General features: G+C 38.7%; 1 protein-coding gene across 6 annotated transcripts in view; it reads left to right on the top strand.

The window, feature by feature from the left end:
* The window catches only part of SPIN1 (spindlin 1), a 95800-nt gene that overhangs the window by 54643 nt on the left and 17175 nt on the right, over nucleotides 1–23982 (top strand). For all 6 annotated transcript variants that reach the window (XR_003306981.2, XM_026448551.2, XM_026448554.1 and 3 more), the window contains 2 exons: nucleotides 13070–13323; nucleotides 18905–19138. Coding sequence is in view for 5 of the 6 variants with exons in the window: in XM_026448551.2 (XP_026304336.1) it covers nucleotides 13070–13323; nucleotides 18905–19138 (488 nt within the window). In the remaining variant the exon portion in view is untranslated. The remainder of the gene's footprint in view (nucleotides 1–13069; nucleotides 13324–18904; nucleotides 19139–23982) is intronic.

The raw sequence follows: 23982 nt of genomic DNA, 5'->3' as shown, positions 1-23982 counted from the left end.
GTTCCTTTTGGGCAGAGACCATGTCTTATGCTGGGAGGGCCTGCCTAATGTGGTCACACGCTCACTCTTTTATAGCATTTTCATATGAAGGAAAAGCTTATGAATTTAGGGAAAGCATATCCATGTTAAAAGATAATGCAGTAGCCATGTATTTAAACTGACAATGTGTTCTCAATCCCAAATTCTATAAATACCAGCTTACAGAAGCCACTTTTTTCCCTAAATTTTTTTTGTGTGTGACATAGTTACATCCAAAAAAGAAAATTAAGATTCTGTTAATGTCTTCAATTATAATATTCACTTTTACTTTATTATATATAATTGATTTCACAACTGTCTAGCCTATACTGGTGACTATGCCATTACAAACTGGAAATGTCACTCTAACAATCTGTTCTGATTGTAAGACTCTTCTTAGTCATAGATGATTAAATATGGAGAAGACACTCCTTGACCCTAGCACCATGTGAGGCACTCTTTAAAACATGTTTCCCCAAAATATTGGTATTGAAAGTGTATGCCCCTTAGATACCACACTGTAATAGCTGAAGAGGATGTGAGGCCTCTTGGGTATCAGGGAAGGGCTGGATGAATGCCCTTCAGTAATTGTTAGTGATTGGACCAAACAAAAGTCTCCAAAATGTGTACGTGATACATAATACAAATATTTGTAATATTTAGCATAAGAAACTACCTGGAAAGTAAAAATGTGGAGGTAAGCTACGTAAGTTCTTGTATCTCTGAGGCTTAATAGTCTCTCGAATTTTATCCATGTGCTCATCATCTTCATGGTTTTGCCATATCCAGTGATATGTTTCTGCTCATTATCACTTAATTACTATAAATGCTAAGCTGTGTCTTGCCACAAATAAAGCATAACAATAAAAACAAATGTAAGCCATAAATATTAGATAATGATGAAAAACTTAAATACAATGGGGACAAAGGCAAGTTAAACCTTAACTTTGCAAGACCAGAACAGTTCATTCAAAATAGATTTTGCAAATTAAGTTAAAGGCTTTTAGAATATTATTGTGCATTCTAATCATTTTTCCATACTTTCTAATCATCTATGATTAAAAGTTCATTTACTTAGGATTTCAGATATTAATAGGTTTGAGCTCTTGGGCGTGTTATTTGTGCAGTAAGATTCCATCTGCCTCATCCTAATAGGCAATACTGTTCATTAATTCATAGGTTGGATTCCCTAAAGCATAAGAAACGAAACACCTGAAGTTCATATGCATAGTAACTGAAAAAGTCTCTCATCCTGTATGTTCCACATTTGGGGACCTTGATTTAGTGCTTTCACAGGCACACATACTTGTCTTGAGGACTGGAAGCCTTGAGCATATTACACTCTAGCAAAAGGGAGAAACTGAAAGGAAAAGTTGTGAGTCCCGTTTTCCTATTCTCAGTGTGAATCTGAAGATGGGTAGAAGGAAAGGCTGAAACAGAAGTTTCTGCATTCATGAATGATGATTATGAATGGTTTTCACATGGAGTGAGCAGGGATGGCTGCATGGAGCTTTGAAGAGGCTGCCTGGTCGGGAGGCAGGCTCTCCCAGGCGAATTAGGAAGCCTGATGGAGTCTGGCTGTTAGGCCTGTGGAAGTTCCTTAATGTATCTAAGGTTGGCTTAATCCTGTCTAAAATCAAGGTATTGAACTGGAACAATGAGGTTTACAGCTTTTTAGCATAGATTCCTTTCTAAAATGCAATTTTTATGAAAATCAAATATAGAAAAACACAGAACTATAGCATCCCTCTCCCCTTCACTTTCTCCACTTTTGACTCACGGGAGTTGCAAGGAATAAGGGTCACCTGGCTTGACACTGGGGCTCAGTGACGGTGGCCACCCCTTCTGTCTCTTCTCAAGTCAGTATTGGGGGGCCAAGAAAGAACCTCTGGTTGCTTGAGGGAAAAGTCACAGAACTGCACTGAGTGAGCAGTAGCACCTGTCCCTGAAGGTGTTAGGAAGGTTCAGGGAGTCTGGTGTGAAGTACTGAGACCACACAGGAAACATTATATAGCTGGGTTTTTGTTTTTTAAGAAAATGGAAGCAAGCTTGTTTTTTTCCTATAGGCCGAGAACCTTGCAGTGTTTTTGGTGGAACTGGTGGATACACCTTTCTGGGCTGTCCATGATTTGGGACAAACATTTGCAGTAAAAATACATCTGGTTTTTTTTTTTTTTTTGAAACGGAGTCTTGCTCTATTGCTTAGGCTGGAGTGCAATGTTGCAATCTTGGTTCACTGCAACCTCCACCTCCTAGGTTCAACTGGTTCTCCTGCCTTAGCTTCCTAAGTAGTTGAGACCACAGGCGAGCCACAGCACGCCCAGCTAATTTTTGAATTTTTAGTATAGATGGGGTTTCACCATGTTGGCCAGGTCAGTCTTGAACTCTTGACCTCAAGTGATCCACCTACCTCAGCTTCCCAAAGGGCTGGGATTATAGGCGTGAGCCACCGTGCCCAGCCTAAAAGTACATCTTGGAGGGAAAATGTAGTTGGGGGGTGTCTAAGACAAATTTATTACTACTTTTCAGTTTTCAAATGTAAATTCCCTCCCCCATCCTGCAATTTGAATAGGGAATAGATTTCCATTCCATGCTACCTGTTGAGAGGGGTGATTGGATTTTGGTATATTTTTCACCAACTTAGAAAGTGGACTAGAATCTGCTAAACACTAAATAGAGGTATTTCCAGGGATTTTTTTCCCTCCCATTTTATAAGACACAAATACTAGTCACTGGCAAAAATGTCGTTGTACTCCACCTTGTCCCTGGTGTGTTCTCATGTAGTTTTCATGATAGCCCTGTCAAGTAGGAACTATGACCCCTTATTGCAGATGAGGAGACTGATGCATGAAGGCATTAAGTAACCTGTCCAAGGTCATGCAGCTAGTAGGTGATTGAGCTAGGACTCAAATAGGACAGTCTGATTCCAGAGCCCATGTTATTAAGTACCATGCCATATTTACTGAACTGCACGTTTTGCTTTCTCTTCTCAGAAATTGGTTATTTCAGTCGTGAACATGAAGACTGGGTAACTCTTGGTGCGGGCATCTATGTGCACCATGGTGTTTACAGTCTTAAGTTGGTCAGAACATTGAATGCTTTTTAATCTCCTTGCAGTAAGTCATTCATGCCAGCAATGAGAGTAGCACTTGGAGGCCCTAAAGCTGTTGGAATGTTTGCCGTGGACATCTCTGGTATTCCCGAAGTACACAGTGTGTAGACAAAGTAGTGAAAGGAACCATGCTAATGTGGATGAAGAACTGACTTTTTTAGGATCTATCTTGTTTTATTGTTGACATTTTAATCTGGGAAATGACAGTACTTGGCATAGAACTTTTATTGAATAACAGTTACCAGCAAAGCAGGTTTTTCCCTCTCTTTCTGGTTTGCATCTTGCAAAAAGAAAGTTATCTTGATTTAACCGGTCTTTTCTTCTAAAATCTACCATAGCCCAGAGTAGGAGAATTGCTTTATAACAATACCAAATAGACCAAGAGTATCAGGAATTAAGTCTTACAACCTAGTATACAGTGTATGACAGGCATTTACAGGTATGTGGTAGAATTGTGATTGTTGAAAATTTAACATGTATGATGTCTGTAAATATTGGCTACCAAGATTAGATATTTAAATGCTGATTAGGAATAGGAATTAATTCAAGCCATTAAGGGAGTCTAGGTAAAAAGATGATCTTTTTTCTTTCCTTTCCTTTCCATTTCTTTATTTGTCTTATTTTTTCCCCAATAAGCCTTTTGCACTCCTAAACAGGTTTTTCAACACAAGACTTCAGCACAAAGTGATGGTACTTTGAAGTATTGAGAAGAGTACATAATGTTTCCTACAATCTCAGTTTACTTTTTTGGGAACATGAACACATATGTTCTAAATCAGTGCTACCCAAGGTGTGGTTCGTGGATTGACTGCAGCATCAGTTTGGCACTTGGGAGCTTATAGGAATTCTTTGGTTCCTCTTCAGGCTGCTGAATCCAAGAGGCTTTGGGGGCTGATTTGGAGAGTCTCATTAGAGGATCTCCAGATGATCCACATGCATGCTGAAATTTGAGGAGCACTGGCCTAAATCGTTGTTGGAATGTTTTTTTTTTTTTTTTTCCCCTGAGACAGAGTTTTGCTCTTGTTGCCCAGACTGGAGTGCAATGGCACGATCTCGGCTCACTGCAGCCTCCGCCTCCTGGTTCAAGGGATTCTTCTGCCTCAGCCTCCTGAGTAGCTGGGATTACAGGCATGTGTCACCACGCCCGGCTAATTTTATATTTTTAGTAGAGACAGGGTTTTTCCATGTTGGTCAGGCTGGTCTCGAACCCACAACCTCAGGTGATCCACCCGCCCGGCCTTCCAAAGTGCTGGGATTACAAGCGTGAGCCACCGTGCCCGCCCTGGAATGGTATCTTAAGCACATTGGAGAACTAAGTTAAATTGTGGTTGGAAATTAGTACACAAAATTATAGCCGTGAAAGGTGGTTGTAGTGCTGTGTAATTATTCACCATTTACTCACATTGAAACTACAAGAAAAGTGTTTTTAGCTGTTACACTGATACCAGCTTATCCCTAATGATGCTAAATACCTTTCAATCACTTTATTTTTTTTCTTGAATTGTTTCAAGAAATAGCTTCTGGAGTTATGAAACAATAAAAGAGGTTATAGATGTTTAATTCTGACTGCATTTTAAGATGTCCCAGGTTGAATGAAGTATCTTGATATTTGTTTTACAGTATTGCCCTGTGAGGGGATGTTAGTAACTGATAAATGAGAGTAAGAATATTTTACACCTTTTCCAAGAAAATAAAACAGACTGAAGGGCTTTTAACAATATACATATCCAGAGAGTATTTAAATTAAAATCACTATATTCAAAGAACCTTCATTTTAAATCACATTTAAGTTGCTAATCAGTTTACTCTATTTGGGGTATTCTTAGACTGAATGATCCAGATATGACCAAAGGGTGTTTGGTCATTTTATTTCCTTTCTAGTAATTCCTAGTAGTTTGCTTTTATATACACTATTTCAGCTCATGTAAGTAAGCTTTAACTTTTGTTATTAATAGTTTTTTAAAATTATTTTTTAGAACTAATAAGTGATAAGAAATTAAAATATCTTTTAGGAAATTGTTCCGTATATAAATAACTTTTTACTGTGGGAGATTTTAAATATACAGAAAAATATATAATAGTATATCATAAATCTTGGCATTCCTCACCTAGCTTCAGTAATCTACATCAAATATCAGATATTGTTAGTGTATCTAAACCTGTCTTCAAGTAGGTACTAGTTGGAAGAACTGAAATAAATTTGTTAACGGCTTCCATAGTTCAGTGCTCTTAGCAGTGAGCACAGTCTCGGTTTGTTTAAACACTCTGCCTTGTGAACTTTGGCTGCTCAGCAGCTTGTGCGTTCAAGGTCCCGTAATTGGAAAGCTGGACTCCAGATTTAACAATTAGTATGTTATTAAATAACTCGTTTTTTGCCTTCAGCCTTGAGGGGAAAATTACCTTTGTTTCCTTTGCCTTTTCAGTCAAATGTAGTTATTCATTAAAAAAATTGGACAGAAATAGTATCTGTAACAGATATTCTTTAATCCTTCTTTTGGAAACGACAAAGTTACATTCTGAAAGAAGAATTGCTCTTGAATCACAAAAAGGCAATAGAAATAAATGTAGGAATTGCCATCCTTAAAATATGCAAATCTGTTTTTATATAAATTTCTTGCCGAATTAGTATACACATTGCATGAATGTAGCAGTAATTAAAAATTGTGATTTGCTGGGCACGGTGGCTCACACCTGTAATCCCAGCACTTCAGGAGGCCAGGGCTGGCGGATGACCTGAGGTCAGGAGTTTGAGACCAGCCTGATCAACATGACATCTCTACTAAAAATACACAATTAGCCGGGCGTGGTGGCACATGCCTGTAATCCCAGCTGCTTGGGAGGCTGAGGCAGGAGAATTGCTTGAACCCGGGAGACGGAGGTTGTGGTGAGCTGAGATCGCGCCATTGCACTTCAGCTTGGGCAACAAGAGTGAAACGCCGTCTCGGAAAAAACAATTGTGTTTTATGTGGCTGCAAAAGTGAAATACTTAAGTTGTAGAAAATTTTGAAAAAACAGGTAAACAGAGAGGAAGAAAACTTATTTATAATGCCATCTCCCAGAGATTGTTAATGATTTAATGTATATTTTTAAAAACTTCTTCCTACATACCTGTAAGGATTGTGTGTAAAAATTTTTCATGTGGCCATATGTTTTACACCTGTGGGTTTTTAAAATGAAAAGTTTTTAAGACTGGGTACAGTGGTTCACACTTCTAATCCCAGCACTTTGGGAGGCCAATGTGGGAGGATTGCTTGAGCCCCAGAGTTTGAGACCAGGCTGGGCAACATAGTGAGACCCTGTCTGTACAAAAAATTAAAAATTAGCTGGGCATGGTGGCAGGCACCCCTACGTAGTTCCAGCTAGTTGGGAGGCCAAAGCAAGAGGATTGCTTGAGCCCAGGAGTTTGAGGACAATTTGGGCAGCATAGCAAGACCTCATTTCTTTAAAATTAAATTCTTTTTCATGATTTTTAATACGTATATAGTTCATCATAGAGATACGCTCTGAACTTTTAAATTAATGGGGCCTATTGTTAAACATTTTATATGTTTAGTTTCCCCCGTTAGTAATATCTTTGTGCACATCCGTTATTATTTTCTTTGGATAAGTTTGTAGATGTGGACTCACTGGAACAATGGAAACTCCAAATGGTAAGACTTCGGACAGATATTGCCAAACTAATCACTAGAAAGGTTTTATTCATTTTATACGCAGATAGAAAATAGTACTTCATCATAATTTGTAGTAAAATTATGATGAAATTATCAAAATTCTAAGTTTTTGTTACTGTTAATATAAAAAGGTCATCCTGCTGGCAGACCAGAGCACTAAGAAGTTTCTAGATCTCAAGCAGATAGCAACAAAGACTCCACTGAGGAACTCTGGTGCCAAAAAGTAAATAAACTAGATTCAGATTACTGCCAGGATCAGAGATAGAATGGGTTGGGTACAGTCACCAGATATTAAAAGGGTAAGAAAACTGACTGTACAGAATTGACATTGGAACAGAAGATGCTCAGCTTACCTCCTCCTGACTTAAAGATACCCGTCACTTCTTAGCCTCTGTATAGCTATGAGGGTCGTGGCTTCTGTCATCAGAACCTGCATTTACTGCTCAGAGGCCAGAGAGTCTGACTTGAACTGAAGACATACGTTGTATCTACAAATGCCACTTCATCTTGACTTGCATCTACAAATACGAACACCAAGAATCATGAGGCATCTTAGAGCACGAAACACATAAAAGACCGTCACTAGTCAAAACAGAAATACAAGCCAGGAATCACCATGTATGTGTAAAAAACAGAGGAGACCTGATCCTAAAGAGTTACTAGAAGAATCAGGAAAAAATGAAACTTAGATATCAGAAAGCATGTTCATTGAGAAGAAAAACCATTCAAGGTATGAAGACAAAGAACTAGGTTTTAGACATTAAAAATATTATGCAAGATATTCAGTAGGCTGAAAGTAGAGTTTACTTAATTCACTAACAATTGAGCTAAAGATTTCTTCAAGATGAAAAATATGAGAGGGCAGTTGAATCATGGAGGATTGATCTAAAAGTGCTAGCATTTGTCTAATGACAGTCCAAAAGGGATTGGAGGAGGAGAATAATCCAGACTACATATGGGTGAAAATTTTGCTCTGCTGTCTTTAGATTGACCAACTTCTTGTGAGGGATAATTAAAAACACATGTCTCAAGTCTTTGTGACATTTTAGAATCTAGGAACAAAGAAAATTCTAAAACTCCTCGAAGACCCAGCACTTTGGGAGACTGAGGTGGAGTGGATTACTTGAGGCCAGGAGTTTGAGCCAGCCTGACCAACATGGTGAAACCCTGTCTTTACTAAAAATGCAAAAATTAGCCGGGTGTGGTGTGCACACCTGTAATCCTAGCTACTAGTGAGGCTGAGGCATGAGAATCATGTGAACCTGGGAGGTGGAGGTTGCAGTGAGCTGAGATTGCGCCGCTATACTCCAGCCTGGGTGACTGAGTGAGACTCCCTCCAAAAATAATAACAATAAAATACCTTGAAGAGAAAATTGCCCCTCAAAGGAACACAAGGATCAGATTGGTTTTTATCGTCTGTAATTCTAGATTATAAAAGACAGTGAAAGTTTTTTTCTCTCTCAAAGTACTGAGGGGAAAAAGATTTTGAACCTGATTTGTATACATAGGCAATTCAGGGATGAGGGCAAAATAATAATTTGAGGCTTGCAAAAATCTAGCAAGTTTGTATTTCTGAACTTTACCTGAAAGAATTACCAGAGGATGTATCTAGAAAGACAAAATATACATGAGAAAAAAATGAAAATACTACGCCGAAAGCCACCAAAAAACCTTTCTTGTTTCTAAATTAAAAAGTTATAGTAGCAAAATGAAAAATATCATTGTGGAAGAAAAGTCTACATTTCAGCAATACAGTAGAATTAGGCAGGTAAGGTTTTAAGTTTTTCTTCTTTTACTAAAGACTTTTTCTTGTTTGGTTTTAGTGTTGCTTTGGTTGGGGGATGAAAAGTATAGGTTTTGATTAATCACAGATTGTAATAGAAAAATGAAAGTTTAGGTATAATATGTGGAACATTAAAGATAATTGCTGGAAGACTAGAAATAAGATACATCGTTTGCATTGAAGGCTTTAGTGAAAAGAAACTTCATTCTAGTGGCACAGATATAGGAAGAGAGGAAAGTGAGGAAAACAGAAGACAGGTAGACAACACAGAACAAAATGTTAAGTATAAGACTCATGGTATCATTTACTACAGCAAAAGGTAACTCTTAATAAGAAGATGAGGAAATAAAATCAATTCAAAAGGGAGGAATATGCATCCTCAGAATTAAAGGACCCCAGTCCGGTTTGAGGAGGGGGACTGGCAAGATGCAAGCCCGTTGTATAATGCTCGAGAGGGAAGAGACCTTATTTGCTCCTTGGAGATGTCTAGTACAAAAACTGCTTATTCTGACATGTGATTCTAGCCATTATCAGGAGCGACTGCAGATAATTCCCATTTGCAGAGGAATGCTGCTAACAAGTGTAGGAGGGAGCAGCGGCAACAAAAAATTGTGCTGTCATAGGTCACGTTTATGTTGGTTTTCTTGAAAATCAAGGGTAGAAAATTTCATGCCTCAGAGAGAGAGAGAGAGAGAAACACATGGGGAGGGAAGCGGGGAAGATTTATGTTAAGGAATTGGCTAATGCAATTTGGGAGACTGAACAAGTTCAAAATCTGCAGGGTAGCCAACCATCTAGAGACCCAGGGAAGAGTTGAAGCTGTAGCATGAACAGCCAGTCTGGAGGCAGAATTCCTCCCTTCTCTGGGGAGGCCAGTTTTTTTCTTGGATGAGGTCCACCTACATTATGAGGGCAGTCTGCTGGTGCTCATAGTCTGCGATCCAAATCCCATTCATTCCAGCTAAGAAATGCTTTCACAGAGACATCTAGAGTAGTGTTTGACCACATATCTGAGTACTGTGGTGTAACCAAATTTGACACACAAAGTTAACTACCATGTGGGTCAAGATGCTGTATTTGTTTATAATTTTGGTAGTAATCATGGATTGTCTGTGTAAATTACAAAATGGGACACATGACTGAATTGTATCCTTAGTGAGGTTTGGGAACTAACCTTAGCCTTTGCGCTAAATATGGAGAAAGCCCGATCTTGTACAGGGAGTAACTCATTGGATCTTCTGCTTAGAAATCAAAAGAAGATATGTAACTTGTTGTCAGTTTAAGAAAAAAAGTATTACTACAAAGGATTCTTGTATTCTAAAGTGGAAATGTAATCTCCTTCACCAGCTGTTTTTCTGAAGAGGCCAATTGGATGTTATTGTATATTCCTAGAGATTATGCAGTTGTCTAGAAATCAACTTTCTTCTATCTCTGAGTAGTAAAGTTACAGACTTTTTATTTATTTTATGTTTTACATATATATATATAGGTTCCTTACTGTGAACAATACTGAATTTAGCTCTTTGTCATCTCCTTTCTCTCTACAATCCTAATTTAAATTATTTTTTTGATCTAAGTTTTATAAGGCACTCACTATACTTACTCTACTTTACATATTCTTTCCTCCTGTTTTTGAGAGTTGTGTTAAATTTGAAATATCAGAACAGATAACGGTTACACACTGTTGTCTCTCCTTGTCACCATTTGTTGTACAGTTAAATGTATTCATTGCTTCCTCTCAGTGCCGAACCTTCTCTGTGAGTTCCTTGATTATCTGAAGCTCATTGTCATGTAACTTTATAAAAACAGTGTCCCCTGCCTTCTGACATGTTCATTACAGTTTTGTTGGAGGCCTTCATACTCGAAGGTCAGTGTGCATTCTTGGCTGATGAACAAATCCTTGGCTCACATTTTCTTTTCCTTGAGAACCTTAAGTTTGTTACTCTGTTGCCTTCTGGCATAGAGTGTTGCTGTCAAATTTTGAGTCTGTCCCTTACACATGATTTGGTCCTTTTGTGTAAATGCCCAAAGGGTGTTATTTTCTTTAAAATTCGTTTATTTGACTTGGATATGCCTTAGCGCCAGTCATTCTGGGTTTTCCCATGGGGTGCATTTGTATGTTCAAGCGTTTTGTTTCAGGAAAGTTTTCTTGAATTACGGTTTTTAGTACTCTCTTCTGTGAACTTTGATTTTAGTTTTTAGGCTCTTCTATTATATAGAAGTTGGAATATTTGTTACTATCTCTTAATTCTTTTTGCTTTTGTCCACATCTGTCCCCTTTTCATCATCCACTTTCCTCATATGCTCCCATGGTGTCTGTTTCTTCTCATGTTCTTCTAGTCTTAATTTCTGAAAAAAAATTTTCAAATTATTCTTTACTTTGGTAGTTCTCACATCTTGTCTAGCGATCTCATTTCTCATCTTTCCCGTTTCTGATATATGTTCTTATGTTAGAGTTCTTCAGGGAAATAGGACCGTTGGGAAATAGATAAAATATGAAGGAGATTTATTAAGAGGAAATTGGCTTATGCTATTTTGAAAGCTGAGAAGTCCCATGGAGTGCTAGCTCAGGAAAGCTGGAAGGGGAATTCAGTCTGCAGGCCTAGAACCAGGGGACCCAGTGGTGTCAGTTCCAGTCCAAGGGCAGGAGAAGACTGATGTCCCAGCTCCGGCAGGCCAGCAGGAAGAAAAAGGGGTAAATTCCTCCCTCCTCTACCTTTTGTTCTATTGAAGCCCTTGACAGAATGGATTATGGCCACCCACACTGGTGAGGACGTCTTCTTTGTTCAGTCTGCTGATATAAATGCACCGACCTACCCGCGAACAGTGTTTAATCTGGGCACTCTGTGGCACAGTTAAGTTGACACATAAAATTAATCATCACAGTTTCTCTTTTGTGGCTTCTGTCATTTGCTCAGTGTTCGATAGTAGTTTTCATCTACTTCACGAGCCTGTTTTTGAGGCCTTCTCCCGCCTGTCAGAACATCTGTCACATTGTTAGTCTCTTTCCTCCTCAAAATACTTTCGTATGTTGTCCAACTGTGATGCTTCCAGACCCGTGTAAATGAGAGGATTCCAGGAAAGCTTTCCTAGCTTAAGACCTCTCTATGTAGCCACCTCTGTCATACTTTCTGAGACCTGCCACCCTCATTTCTGCCTGAATCCTGCTTTCCTTACCCTGTGGTCCTGTCCTGGTCAGTGAGGATTGTGTACTCAGAGGGGCTTTGACTTTCTGGAAGGAAGGTTTGCTGGGTTTTCGCACAGTCCCGAGGGGCTTAGGCAGACCTGAGTTTTCTGGCCTTACAGTCTTGCACTTAGCCTTGTGAATCTCCTTCCCAGTCTCCTTGATTAGGTTCAGGTCTCCTTGCTTAGTTTTTCACCCCAGGGGAGAAGCTTCCCTTCTGCGGCAAGTACTCCTTATTGTCTCTCATAGCCTGTTCCCCTCTGACTTAGCTAAATTTATGTTACTGGTCTAGAGTAAATTATTTAGAAAATACGTAATTTTAGTTTTAACTATTACAACCTACAATAAATTGTTTCTTTAAAACTTGTTTGTGTTATATATCAGATGTTAGTCACTTTTATTCATAGTGTACGAAATGAGAGCTTTATACCCATAAAACTGTGGGAATGGAATTCCTTTCAGCTCTTTTCATTCTCAGCATATATCAGCATCTGTTGTCTTGGTTTTGGCCTTCAGCTTGCATCCAAGAAGCCAAGGTTTCAAGGTGAAATGAAGATTTTTTTCCTGGTATCAAGAGCCAGGTGTATTATTTATAAACTTTCTATGTAGATTTTTCAATTGCTAATAATAAACCAGAAAAAAAAGTAGTTTGATGTTTCAAAAATTTGTAATATTACATTGTTTGTTATAAACTTCAGTTTTAAGATTATGTGTTTCCTAGACAAGTAATGTTTCTGTAGTGCATTGATATAAGCTAGTCTGGACCTCAGTTTAATAGAAAATTGTCTAGTTTATTTTTATAGTTAGGCCTGTACAGGCAGAATTATTTGGGCACGGGAATGGGTGAGATTGAATAGTTATACATTTCTTTTTAATTTGAAGTGGATATTATATAAAGCTATATACCTGTGTGATTATTGATAACATGTATTTCATGGATCAGTCCTTCTTTAATTAACTTGGATAATTTTGAGTTGATTGAATTAAAATAAACTCAGAAAGCTGATAACCTGATGCTTAATGGTAGGGCTTAAGTTGCTATTGACTAGTAGTTTTTTCTGCCTGTACACAGTTGAAGTGCACAACAAGCTGGTATTACTAACATACCATGTTACTCACCACCACTGGTACGGGGTAGAAGATAACCACCTTGAGTCACCTGAAGCAGGAATGTGGCAAACATGAGTTTGTACATATGTTGGGACCATCTGTAATGAGATCATGCTAGCCAGTGGTTATGTTAGCTCTAGGCATGCATACTTTTGAGATAATACCTTATGTGTGTATATGTGTGAATACAGAAAACATCGGAGCAGTGTGGGTCCGAGCAAACCTGTTTCCCAGCCCCGGCGGAACATCGTAGGCTGCAGGATTCAGCATGGGTGGAAAGAGGGGAATGGCCCTGTTACCCAGTGGAAAGGAACCGTTCTGGACCAGGTGCCTGTAAATCCTTCTTTGTATCTTATAAAATACGATGGATTTGACTGTGTTTATGGACTAGAACTTAATAAAGATGAAAGAGTTTCTGCGCTTGAAGTCCTCCCTGATAGAGTTGGTAAGTTCTTTTTATAATTTGTGCATTATATGCTTTAAAAATGATATTGAAATGGATGCTTTTTAAATTACTTTACATTATTAATACTTCACTTTTATTGGAACACAAGCACCCCTCTTGATAAACATTATATTAAATCACCGAAAACCACAAAAATTGATCCAAAGCGGTTCAAGGAACTGTGTGAGGGATATAGAGATGTGTATTTTCCCCCCAAGAAGTTTGCCACCTAATAATTTATAATATGGTTATTTTTAACATTTTTGCTCACTGTTTTCTGGACTCTGATGGCTAAGGTTATCAGTAGCTCAAATATCCTGTGTGTTAATCTCATCAGATACAAAAGATAAGAGAATGCTGTGCATTTCTTTTAGAATCTTTCTGTGAAAGTGTATCTTTGATTGTGTACAATGTAAATGATAATTGGACTTTGAGCCAAAATTTAAGCAACCAAAACGTGATCTTTATTATACACAGAGCTTGACTGAAGAATGTTTGTGGAAATGAATGGTTCTTTTTAAATGTCATGCAATGTCAGTTTTGCCTTGCAAGTGTTCCTTAAGGCATAAGGTCTAAGGTAAATAATAAATTACTGATTTTATTAGTAGGGTGGGATACACCCAAACTAATAACTACTTTTTTTGAAGCATTTATTTTGAAATATTTTCTTATTACAGTGATGCTGCTCTGGTTTAAAATATTGGTTTGTAGTTTTAGAATTGTCTTTAGAAGTCTATACCATTAAATAATAAAGCTTCAGCATATCTAGGTAGGAATTTTGGGATCAAATTGTCACAGGAAGAAATTAGTTCAGTCTCCTCGCTTTGTTTTTCTTCAGACTGTGCCGTTGTGTCCCTGGGATATAATGAGTTTCCTTAGGAAGTTAATTCTGCCTTAGTAGCAAGTTATTTTGTTAATCTTCTCTTTAGATATCAACTGCTAAATCTTTACTCATCTGTATAAATATGGTTCAGTTTTCAAAGAAATCTTCCGTTAAGATCTCCTAAAAGTGATATTAAATCTTTGTTATTTTCAACATTCTCATCTCTTCTTAAGTGTGACTGAACCCCTGCTCTTCCTCTTGATGCGCATCCTACATTTCTTCTTGATCATGGCATTAATCCATTTCTCACGTAAGAAACTTTAACATATTAAGAATCTTAACAGCAGAATTTTAGTCTCTGCCCCTTCTGAGATGACAGGTAGCTCACTTGAAGGTTCCTGCATATTGCTGCGTGACCTGTGGTTGTTGGTCCTTTTGTCATCGAAGGATAGAAACTATACAAGTATCTGGTGATGGGACTAAGGGTTCCATGTTGTTCATAGTTTGGGATTATCTCAGTTTCCAACAATAGTGATTTTGTAAACAGTAAAGCAATATAAAAAGAAATCTAAGAGCTTTTATGTAAATCAGCGATGTATGTGCCTCATTCAGCTAATAGTTGCTATTAATTTTAGTATATCGTATTAGATTGGTGCAAAAGTAATTGCGGTTTTTGACATTGAAAGTAATGGCGAAAACAGCAGTTACTTTGGCATCAACCTACTTTAGTCTAAAAAATTACTTGCTCTTCACTTACGTTTTACATAGGAAGCAATTGCTTCAGACAGTACATTAGAGTATAATTAAAATTATGTTTTTCTTAAGCTAAAGTTGGAGGAAAAAGTCAGTCAGCCAGAATGCATGTGATGTCACAGAGCAGTGGTTCCCAAAGCAAGGTCTGGGGCCCTTGGGTTCTCTGAAGCCCATTTAGGAGATTTGCAAGGTCAGAAATATTTTCATATTGTTAAGTTGTAATTCATGCTTTTCACTCTCTTTTATTTCTCAGTTACACAGTGGAGTTTCCCACTTTCTATTTGGAATATTTGCATAACTTAGTGAACACAGTATTTTCTTTATGAACAGTGCATGGTACCAGATCATGCACTGGTGAAAGAGCTATTCTAAGTGCAAGACTAACTACTTTTTTTAATTGTAAAAAAAACCACATAGCATAAAATTTACTGTCCTAACCATTTTTAAGTGTACAGTTCAGTAGTGTGTTAAGTACATTTACATTGTTGAAACAGATCTCCAGAACTTCTTCATCTTACAAATCTGAAGCTCTCTACCTATTAAACAAAACAACATGCCTTTCCTCCCATTCCCAGCCCCTGGCAACCACTATTCTACACTCTGTCTCTATGAATTTGACTACTCTAGATATCTCATGGAAGTAGAATCACACAGTATTTGTTTTGTGAATAACTTATTTCACTTAGCATAATGTCCTCAGAGTTCGTTCATGTTGTAATGTGTGACAGGATTTCCTTTCTTTTTAAGGCTGGAAAGAACATTGTATTGTATCTATATACCACAGTTTGTTTATCTGTTCACCCATTAATGGACATTTGGATTGTTTCTGCCTCTTGGTAGAATGTAAAATTGTACCATGTAAAATTGGGACTAGCGCTACTGTAAACATGGATATGCAGATATTTCTTTGAGATCCTGCTTTCAGTGTTTTTGGATATAGGCACAGGAGTGGGATTGCTGGATCATATGGTAATTATAATTTTAATTTTAATGTCGTAATTCTGATTTCTTAGGTAGAACTCTGTTTTCCACAGCAGTTGTACTATTTTCCAGTTCTGCCTATAGTACACAAGGGTTTCAGTTCTCCATCCCATAGTCAGCAGTTGTTATTTACTGTTTTTGTCGTAGTGGTCATCCTGATGGGTGTGATATGATACCTCATTTTGTTTTGATTTCTGTTTTTCTGGTGATTAGTGATGTTGAACATCTTTTTATGTGCTTGTTGGCCACTTGTAAATCATCTTTGGGGAAGTGCCTACTCACGTCCTTTCACCATTTTTTAATTAGGTTATTTGATTTTTGTTGAGTTGTGGGAATTCTTTATATGTTCTGGAGACATGAGTTTTAATGTAATAGTATGACAAATTTATTAATGGTTTCGGATTCTGCATTGTAACTAACCTTTAAGGAGCTAACTGTTGACTTTTGTAGTTTCATATAAGAATATCTAGAATTATCTGAAAGACAATTAGAATACTCTTTTCAGTATCATATCTTTGAGAGGCTGGATTTTATACGTGAACCGAAAGAGCAGATCATAACAGATTGAGTGCTAAAGCAGATATGAGAATCTGCTTGTTCTTTTTAAAACCTAGACATTAGGAGATTTGCAAAAATGTAAAAATTAAGCCACTCTTCTTACTATCTTTTGATAGGAAATAGTTATTTTTAATTTAAAATACATCGATATATAGGTATTTTTAAATGTTTCTATCTTTTTTATTTTCTGAAGTAGTAAATATTGGTAGGCATTATCTATGTAAACAGATACTTTTTTTAGGTGTGTAGTAATTTCTATTTATGTTTTCATTATTTTTTTAGAGACAACTTCTTACTTTGTCACCCAGGCTGGAGTATAATGGTATGATCAGGGCTCACTGCTGTCTCAACACCTTGGGCTCAAGCAGTCCTCCTGCCTCAGTCTCCCGAGTTGCTGGGACTACAGGCATGCACCACAGAACCCTGCTAATTTTTAACTTTTTGTAGAGATGAAATCTCATTATGTTGCCCAGGCTGGTCTCAAACTCCTGGCCTCAAGCAGTCCTCCTGCCTGGGACTCAAAGTGCTGGGATTACAGGTGTGAGCCACTGTGCCCAGCCAGTAATTTTTAAGAATGCAATGGAGTTCTGAGATCTAGTAGTCTTGAGATCTACTGGCCCTAAGAAACTAGTGGGGGTTTTTTAGTATCGTACATGGGGGGAATTCTATGTAGTTTTTTATTATTACTGCATACTTAAAGAAAACCAACCATGTATGTTTAGGGTATGCTGATAAAATTGAATAGCAATACATTTATCAAGAAAATCTAACTTTTTTGTTTCTTTTGATTTAACAGAAATAGAACTCTGTTGAATGAGGAAAATAGGAGTGCTAACTGGTTTTTTTTTGTTGTTGTTAAGACAGGGCCTCACTTCCGTAGCCCAGGCTGGAGTGCAGTGGCGCCACCTTGTCTCACTGCAGCCTGGACTTCTGGGTTTAGGTGATTCATCACCTGGGCCTCCTGAGTAGCTGGGACTAGGGGCCTGCACCACCACACCTGGCTAACTTTTTGTATTTTTGGTAGAGATGGGTTTGGTCATGTTGCCCAGGCTTGCCTCAAACTTCTGGGCTTGAGTGATTAGCCCGCCTTGGACTCCCAAAGTGCTAGGATTACAGGTGTGAGCCACTGTGCCTGTCGCTAATTGTTTTTTTTTTTTTTTTTTAAGGAAAATTCTTTTAATTTTGTATGGAGACAGTTATCTAAAATTGTGGACTGGAGAAATCTTAAAACCAATAGGATCCTTCATAGTTTTTCCAGTGTTAAAAAGATGAAGGTGATAATTTTCACCTCATTAGAAAAGTATTAAGGGCTAGGACTGTTAATCTATCATTTCAGAGACCTGAGCTCCCAATATGGGGCATCTGATTAAATCATACAAAATACTGACCTGCTATGATCTAGGTATAAAACAAGAAAGGGAAGGTCTCTGCTTTCATTGAGATATACAGGCAGCTAACAAGTACACAAATGCATAAAATGGGGTAACTTTAGATCATGGTGAATGTTACTAAGAGGTAAAATTGGGTAATGTGACTGGCATTTGTGGGGCTACCTTGTTGGTGAGGAGAACCCCAAAAGGAACTGGCCTTCTGAAGATGTGGGGAAGAGCCATCAGGCAGAGGAGAGTGTGTCCTAATGGGAGAGGAAGAAGAGCCGAGTAGAGAAGGCATGAGCAATGAGGAGGAAGATGGGAAAACTTAAGGGCAGAGGCATGATGGCTTAGGGCTTGGGGGCCATGGTGAGCAGTTTGGTTGTTTTTCAAATTACGAAGGAAAGGCATGGGAACATTTTAAATCACACAATGTGGTATCAATGACACAGTGATTACTTTGGTTGCAGCGAAGGATAAGATTGTAGGAGCAAGAGAGTAAAAACCTATTCCTTAATAAAAAATGGAAATAAGACTGAAGGAAAACAAACACCACTTTCTTAAAAAAAAAAAAAACCTCTGTGCCTTGAATAGATTAATTTCTAAGTTTTAAATAAACGTTCTGTGGTTATGTAAGATGCTAATACAGGAGAAGCAAAGTGAACCGTATACAGGAACTCTACTGTTTTTGCAATTCTTCTGTAAGTCTGAAATTATCTCAAAATTTAACTGTTAAGTAAACAGTACCAAAAAATATTTTGTACCTTGAATGAACAGTTACTGAAACTTTTGATTTGGGTACAGAACCAAGAGCAGATGAGTCCAGAAAAATTCTTTAAAAAATCATATCTTTTTCAATTAACCGACTTGGGACAAAATACTTCTATTCCTGTTGAATCCATCTCTGAGCTGGGGCCCAGTAGTTTGTCTTTGGTTTTTTTGTACTTTTTAAAGCTTTCCCAGATTCTGATGCTTGCTAATACATTGCATGGACAAAATTTCAGGTAGCCGCCTTTCGTAGATTCAGTCTTCATAGTCGGTAATCAGTGAAACGCTTTGTCAACTTTTTTTTTTGGTTTTTTTTTTAAATCCCCAGCAACATCTCGAATCAGCGATGCACACTTGGCAGACACAATGATTGGCAAAGCAGTGGAACATATGTTTGAGACAGAGGATGGTTCTAAAGATGAGTGGAGGGGAATGGTCTTAGCACGTGCACCTGTCATGAACACATGGTTTTACATTACCTATGAGAAAGACCCTGTCTTGTACATGTACCAACTCTTAGATGATTACAAAGAAGGCGACCTTCGCATTATGCCTGATTCCAGTAAGTATATATTGGCAACTTTTATTTTTGGTAATTAGAAGGGATTTGAACTTTAGTGCAAGATATTTGATTGGCTCTTTTGCAGATACATTTTTATTTCTGGATATATGATTATTCTTTTAGTCATGCACAAAGACAGCCTTTGAAATTTTTCATCCGGTTGTCATGAATTTTAGATAAAATATTTGATAATCAGTTCTGCTTGACTTCTATAATAAGATACAAGTTTTTTTTATAATTAACACTACTACATATTACTTATTGCTTTTATTTAAAAACATGATGGAATAGGGACCAGTAAAATACATCCCCGTGTACCCCTGCTCAGCTTTAACGGTTATTGTCTCATTGCTTGTCTAGTTTTATCTATTAATCCCCCCAATGCAATTATTTTGAAGCTAACCCCAAGACGTTGATTATTTCATCTGTAAATACTTGAACTTCAGAGCAGCAATCTTCAGCCTTTTTGTCACCAGGAACCAGTTTCGTGGAAGACAGTTTTCCATGGATTGGGGGTGTTGGGTGTGGAGATAGTGGTTTTGAAGGCGTTAGATTTCCCATAAGGAACACGCAACCTAGATTCTTGACATGCGTAGTTCACAGTAAGGTTTATGCTCCTATGAGAATCTGATGCCCCTGCTGATCTGCCAGGAGGCAGAGCTCAGGTGGCAGTGCTCTCTTTGCCACTGGTCACCATCTGCTGTGCAGCGTGGCCCAGGTGTCCGGGGCTCCTGATTTAGAGAACATCGATTTCAGAAAACAGTTAATTGGGAGAACTTTTCAGTACCAGCTGGAGTACAGAGTCAGTGTTTAGACAGATGATTAGCTATTTCCACAACTAGTCCGTTCGCACAGGTAAGGTAGAAGAGGATGTGACCTGGGCTAATTTCGTTAGGCCTAGAAAAAAGTTTTATTGTGTTATTTATTTATTTATTTTTTATTTTTTTTGGAGACAGAGTCTTGCCCTGTTGCTCAGGCTGGAGTGCAATGGTGTGGTCTTGGCTCACTGCAGCCTCTGCCACACCGGCTCAAGCGAGTCTCCTGCCCCAGCCTCCTAAGTGGCTGGGACTACAGGCACCAGCCACCACGCCTGGCTAATTTTTGTTTGTTTTGTTTTGTTTTGTATTTTAGTAGAGATGGGTTTCACCATGTTGGCCAGGGTGGTCTGAAACTCCTGAGCTCAGGCAGTCTGCCAGCCTTCGTCTCCCAAAGTATTAGGATTACAGGTGTGAGCCGTTACGGCTATATTAGTCCATATAGTTAGTCCATTTAAAATGTGCAATTCTGTACTTTTTAATATATGCACAGATATGTACAGTCCTCACCACAGTCGATTTTAGAACATTTTCATCACCTCAAAAGAAAACCTTGTATCTATTAGCTGTCAGTCCTTTATTCCTCCAACCCCCTAACCTTAAGCAACCAGTAATGCTTGATGTGTCAGTTTCCCTGTTATGGACTTTCCTGTGAATGGACTGTATGGTGTGAGGTCCTTTGTGCTAGCTTCTTTCCCTTAGCATGTTTTGAGATTTCATTCACGCTGTAGCATATATCAGTACTTCATTCCTTTTCATGGCCAAATACAATTGCATTGTATGGATATACTACATTTTGATTAGCCATTCATCCAGGAAAGGACATCTGAGTTGTTTCCTCACCTCTTGGTTTTTATGAATAATGCTGCTATAAACATGTGTGTGCAAGTTTCTGTATGGACATGTTTTATTTCTTTTGGGTACATACCTAGGAGTGGAATCACTGGGTCGTAATGGTAACTTTATGTTTAATCGTTTGGGGGAACTGCAAGGCTAATTTTAAAAACAAAAAGACCATTTTACATGTCCAACAGCAGTGTTATGAGAGTTCTGATGTATCCACATTCTCACCAACTCTTACTGTTACCTGACTTTGATTCTTGCCATCCTAGTGGATGTGAAGTGATATCTCATCCTAGTGGATGTGAAGTGCTTTGATTTGCATTTCCCTGATGAGTAATGATGTTAAGCATCTTTCAGATGCTTATTGGCCCTTTAAACAAAAAAAAAAATTTTTTTTTTTTGAGATGGAGTCTTGCTCTGTCGTTCAGGCTGGAGTGCATTGGCGTGATTGCAGCTTACTGGCAGCCTCCGCCTCCTGGGTTCAAGCCATTCTCCTGCCTCAGCCTCTCAAGTAGCTGGGACTATAGGTGCGTGCCACGATGCCCAGATAATTTTTGTATTTTTAGTAGAGATGGGGTTTCACCATATTGGCCAGGCTCCTCTCGAACTCCTGACCTCAAAGGATCCACCCACCTTGGCTTCCCAAAGGGCTGGAATTACAGATGTGAGCCACCATGCCCGGCCTATTGACCCTTTTTATATCATCTGTGGTGAAGTGTCTATTCATATCCCCTGCCCATTTTTAAATTGAATTATCTTTCATTATTGCATTGTGACAATTTTTAAAATATAAGACCTTTATCAGATATATGTTGCAAATATTTTCTCCCATTCCATGGGCTGTTTTTACTTTCTTGATGATGTTCTTTGCGCAGAAGTTTTAAACTTTGAAGTCCAAGTTACGTTTTCTCTTGCTGAGAATGCTTTTTGTGTCCTAAGAATCGTTTGCCAAATCTGAGGTCATAAAGATTTACCCTTGTTTTCTTCTAAGAGTTTTTATAGTTTTAGCTCTTACTTACAGGTCTTTGATGCATTTTCAAGTTAATTTTTGTTTGTGGTTCAAGGTAAGGGTCCAACTTCATTTTTTTTTTTTTTTCTTGTGACTGCCTATCTAGTTGTCCAAGCACTATTTTTTGCAAAGATTATTCTTTCCCCCATTGAATGGTTTTGACATCCTTGTTGCGCAGTGGCTCACTCCTGTAATCCCAGCACTTTGGGAGGCCAGGCGGGTGGATCACGAGGTCAGGAGTTCGAGACCAGCCTGGGCAACACGGGGAAACCCCATCTCTACTAAAAATTAGCCAGGCATGGTGGCAGGCACCTGTAATCCCAGCTACTTGGGAGGCTGAGGCAGGAGAATCACTTGAACCTGGGAAGCGGAGGTTGCAGTGAGCCGAGACCACACCATTTGCGCTGCAGCCTGGGCGACAGAGTGAGACTCCGTCTCAAAAAAAAAGAAAAAAAAAAATCAGTTGACAAAGTTTGAGTCCTGCTTTTTTTTTTTTTCCTCCTTTTTTTTTTTTTGAGACAGTTGCACTCTGTTGCTCAGGCTGGAGTACAGTGGCACGAGCTCGGCTTATTGCAACCTCCGCCTCCCAAGGAACTGGAATTACAGACATGTGTCACCACATTCGGCGAACTTTAGTATTTTTTGTAGAGATGGGGTTTTGCCATGTTGGCCAGGCTGGTCTCGAACTCCTGGAGTGAAGTGATCTGCCTGCCTCAGTCTCCCAAAGTGCTGGGATTACAGGTGTAAGCCACTGCACCCGGCACCTGCTTTCTTTTTCAGGATTGTTTTGGCTATTCTGGGTCCCTTGCAATTTCATATGAATTTTAGAATCAACTTGTCAGAACAAAGAAGTCCCCTGGGATTCTGATAGGGACTGTGACTGTGTTGAATCTGTGGATCAGTTTGAAGAGTATTATTGCCCTTTTAACAATGTTAATAAGACTTTACAAGTCTTCTAATCCATGAGCATGGGGTGTTTTTTCATTGATTGGTGGATTGATTTCAACAGTATTTTGAAAACATTGCATTTCTTTTTCCTTTCTCCTTTCACTTTCACTTTCCCCTTTTTTCCTTTTATCTGAGACAGAGTCTTCTTGTCAGCCAGGCTGGAGTGCAGTGGCTTGTTCTCACTTACTGCCGCCTCTGCCTCTCAGGTTCCGGCGATTCTCCTTCCTCAGCCTCCCGGGTAGATGGGATTACAGGCACACACCACCTCGCCTAGCTCATGTTTGTATTTTTAGTAGAGACGAGGTTTCACCATGTTGACCAGGCTGGTCTTGAACTCCTGACCTCAGGTGATCCACCCACCTCGGCCTCCCAAAGTCCTGGGATTATAGGTTGAGCCACTGTGCCTGGCCACTTTTTATTTATTTATTTATTTATTTATTTATTTATTTATTTATTTATTTATTTATTTATTTATTTTGAGATGGAGTCTTGTTCTGTCGCCAGGCTGGTGAGCAGTGGCACAGTCTTGGCTTACTGCAACCTCTGACTCCCAGGTTGAAGCAGTTCTCCTGCCTTAGCCTCCCAAGTAGCTGGGATTACAGGCATGTACCACCACACCCATCTAATTTCTGTAGTTTTAGTAGAGATGGGGTTTCACCATATTGGCCAGCATGGTCTCAATCTCCTGACCTTGTGATCCTCCTGCCTCCAGCCTTGCAAAATGCTGGGATTACAGGTGTGAGCCACTGCTCCCGGCCCCGCATTTCTTTTATTAAATTTACTTCGAAGGATTTTATCCTTTGTGATGCTATTATACATATGAATTGAATTGTTTTCTTAATTTCGCTTTTGGATAAGTTTGTTCCTTTAAAAACTACTCAGTGGCCTTTTTTCAAACACATGAACCTCTGGCCTTGGACAGATGTAACTGATACGCCCTCTCCATACATTAGCCATGTGTCAGTCATTTCTATTTCTTTTTTTTAAAAAAATTCTTCCTAGGAAGAAGTTAGTTAATGTACTAATTTGCTCATCTGGCCTTGAATTTCTACTTCTTTGATACATATTTTTAAAATTTTGGGGCTGGGCATTGTGGCTCATGCCTGTAATCCCAGCACTTTGGGAGGCCAAGGCGGGCAGATCACCTGAGGTCAGGAGTTCGAGGCCAGCCTGGTCAATATGGTGAAACCTGGTCTCTACTAAAAATAAAAAAATTAGCCGAGTATGGT

The sequence above is a fragment of the Piliocolobus tephrosceles genome, chromosome 14, assembly GCF_002776525.5.
Source record: "Piliocolobus tephrosceles isolate RC106 chromosome 14, ASM277652v3, whole genome shotgun sequence".
Lineage (NCBI taxonomy): Eukaryota > Metazoa > Chordata > Mammalia > Primates > Cercopithecidae > Piliocolobus > Piliocolobus tephrosceles.
Note: the sequence above shows the minus strand (reverse complement) of the source record. Positions and strands in the feature narration are given on the sequence as shown.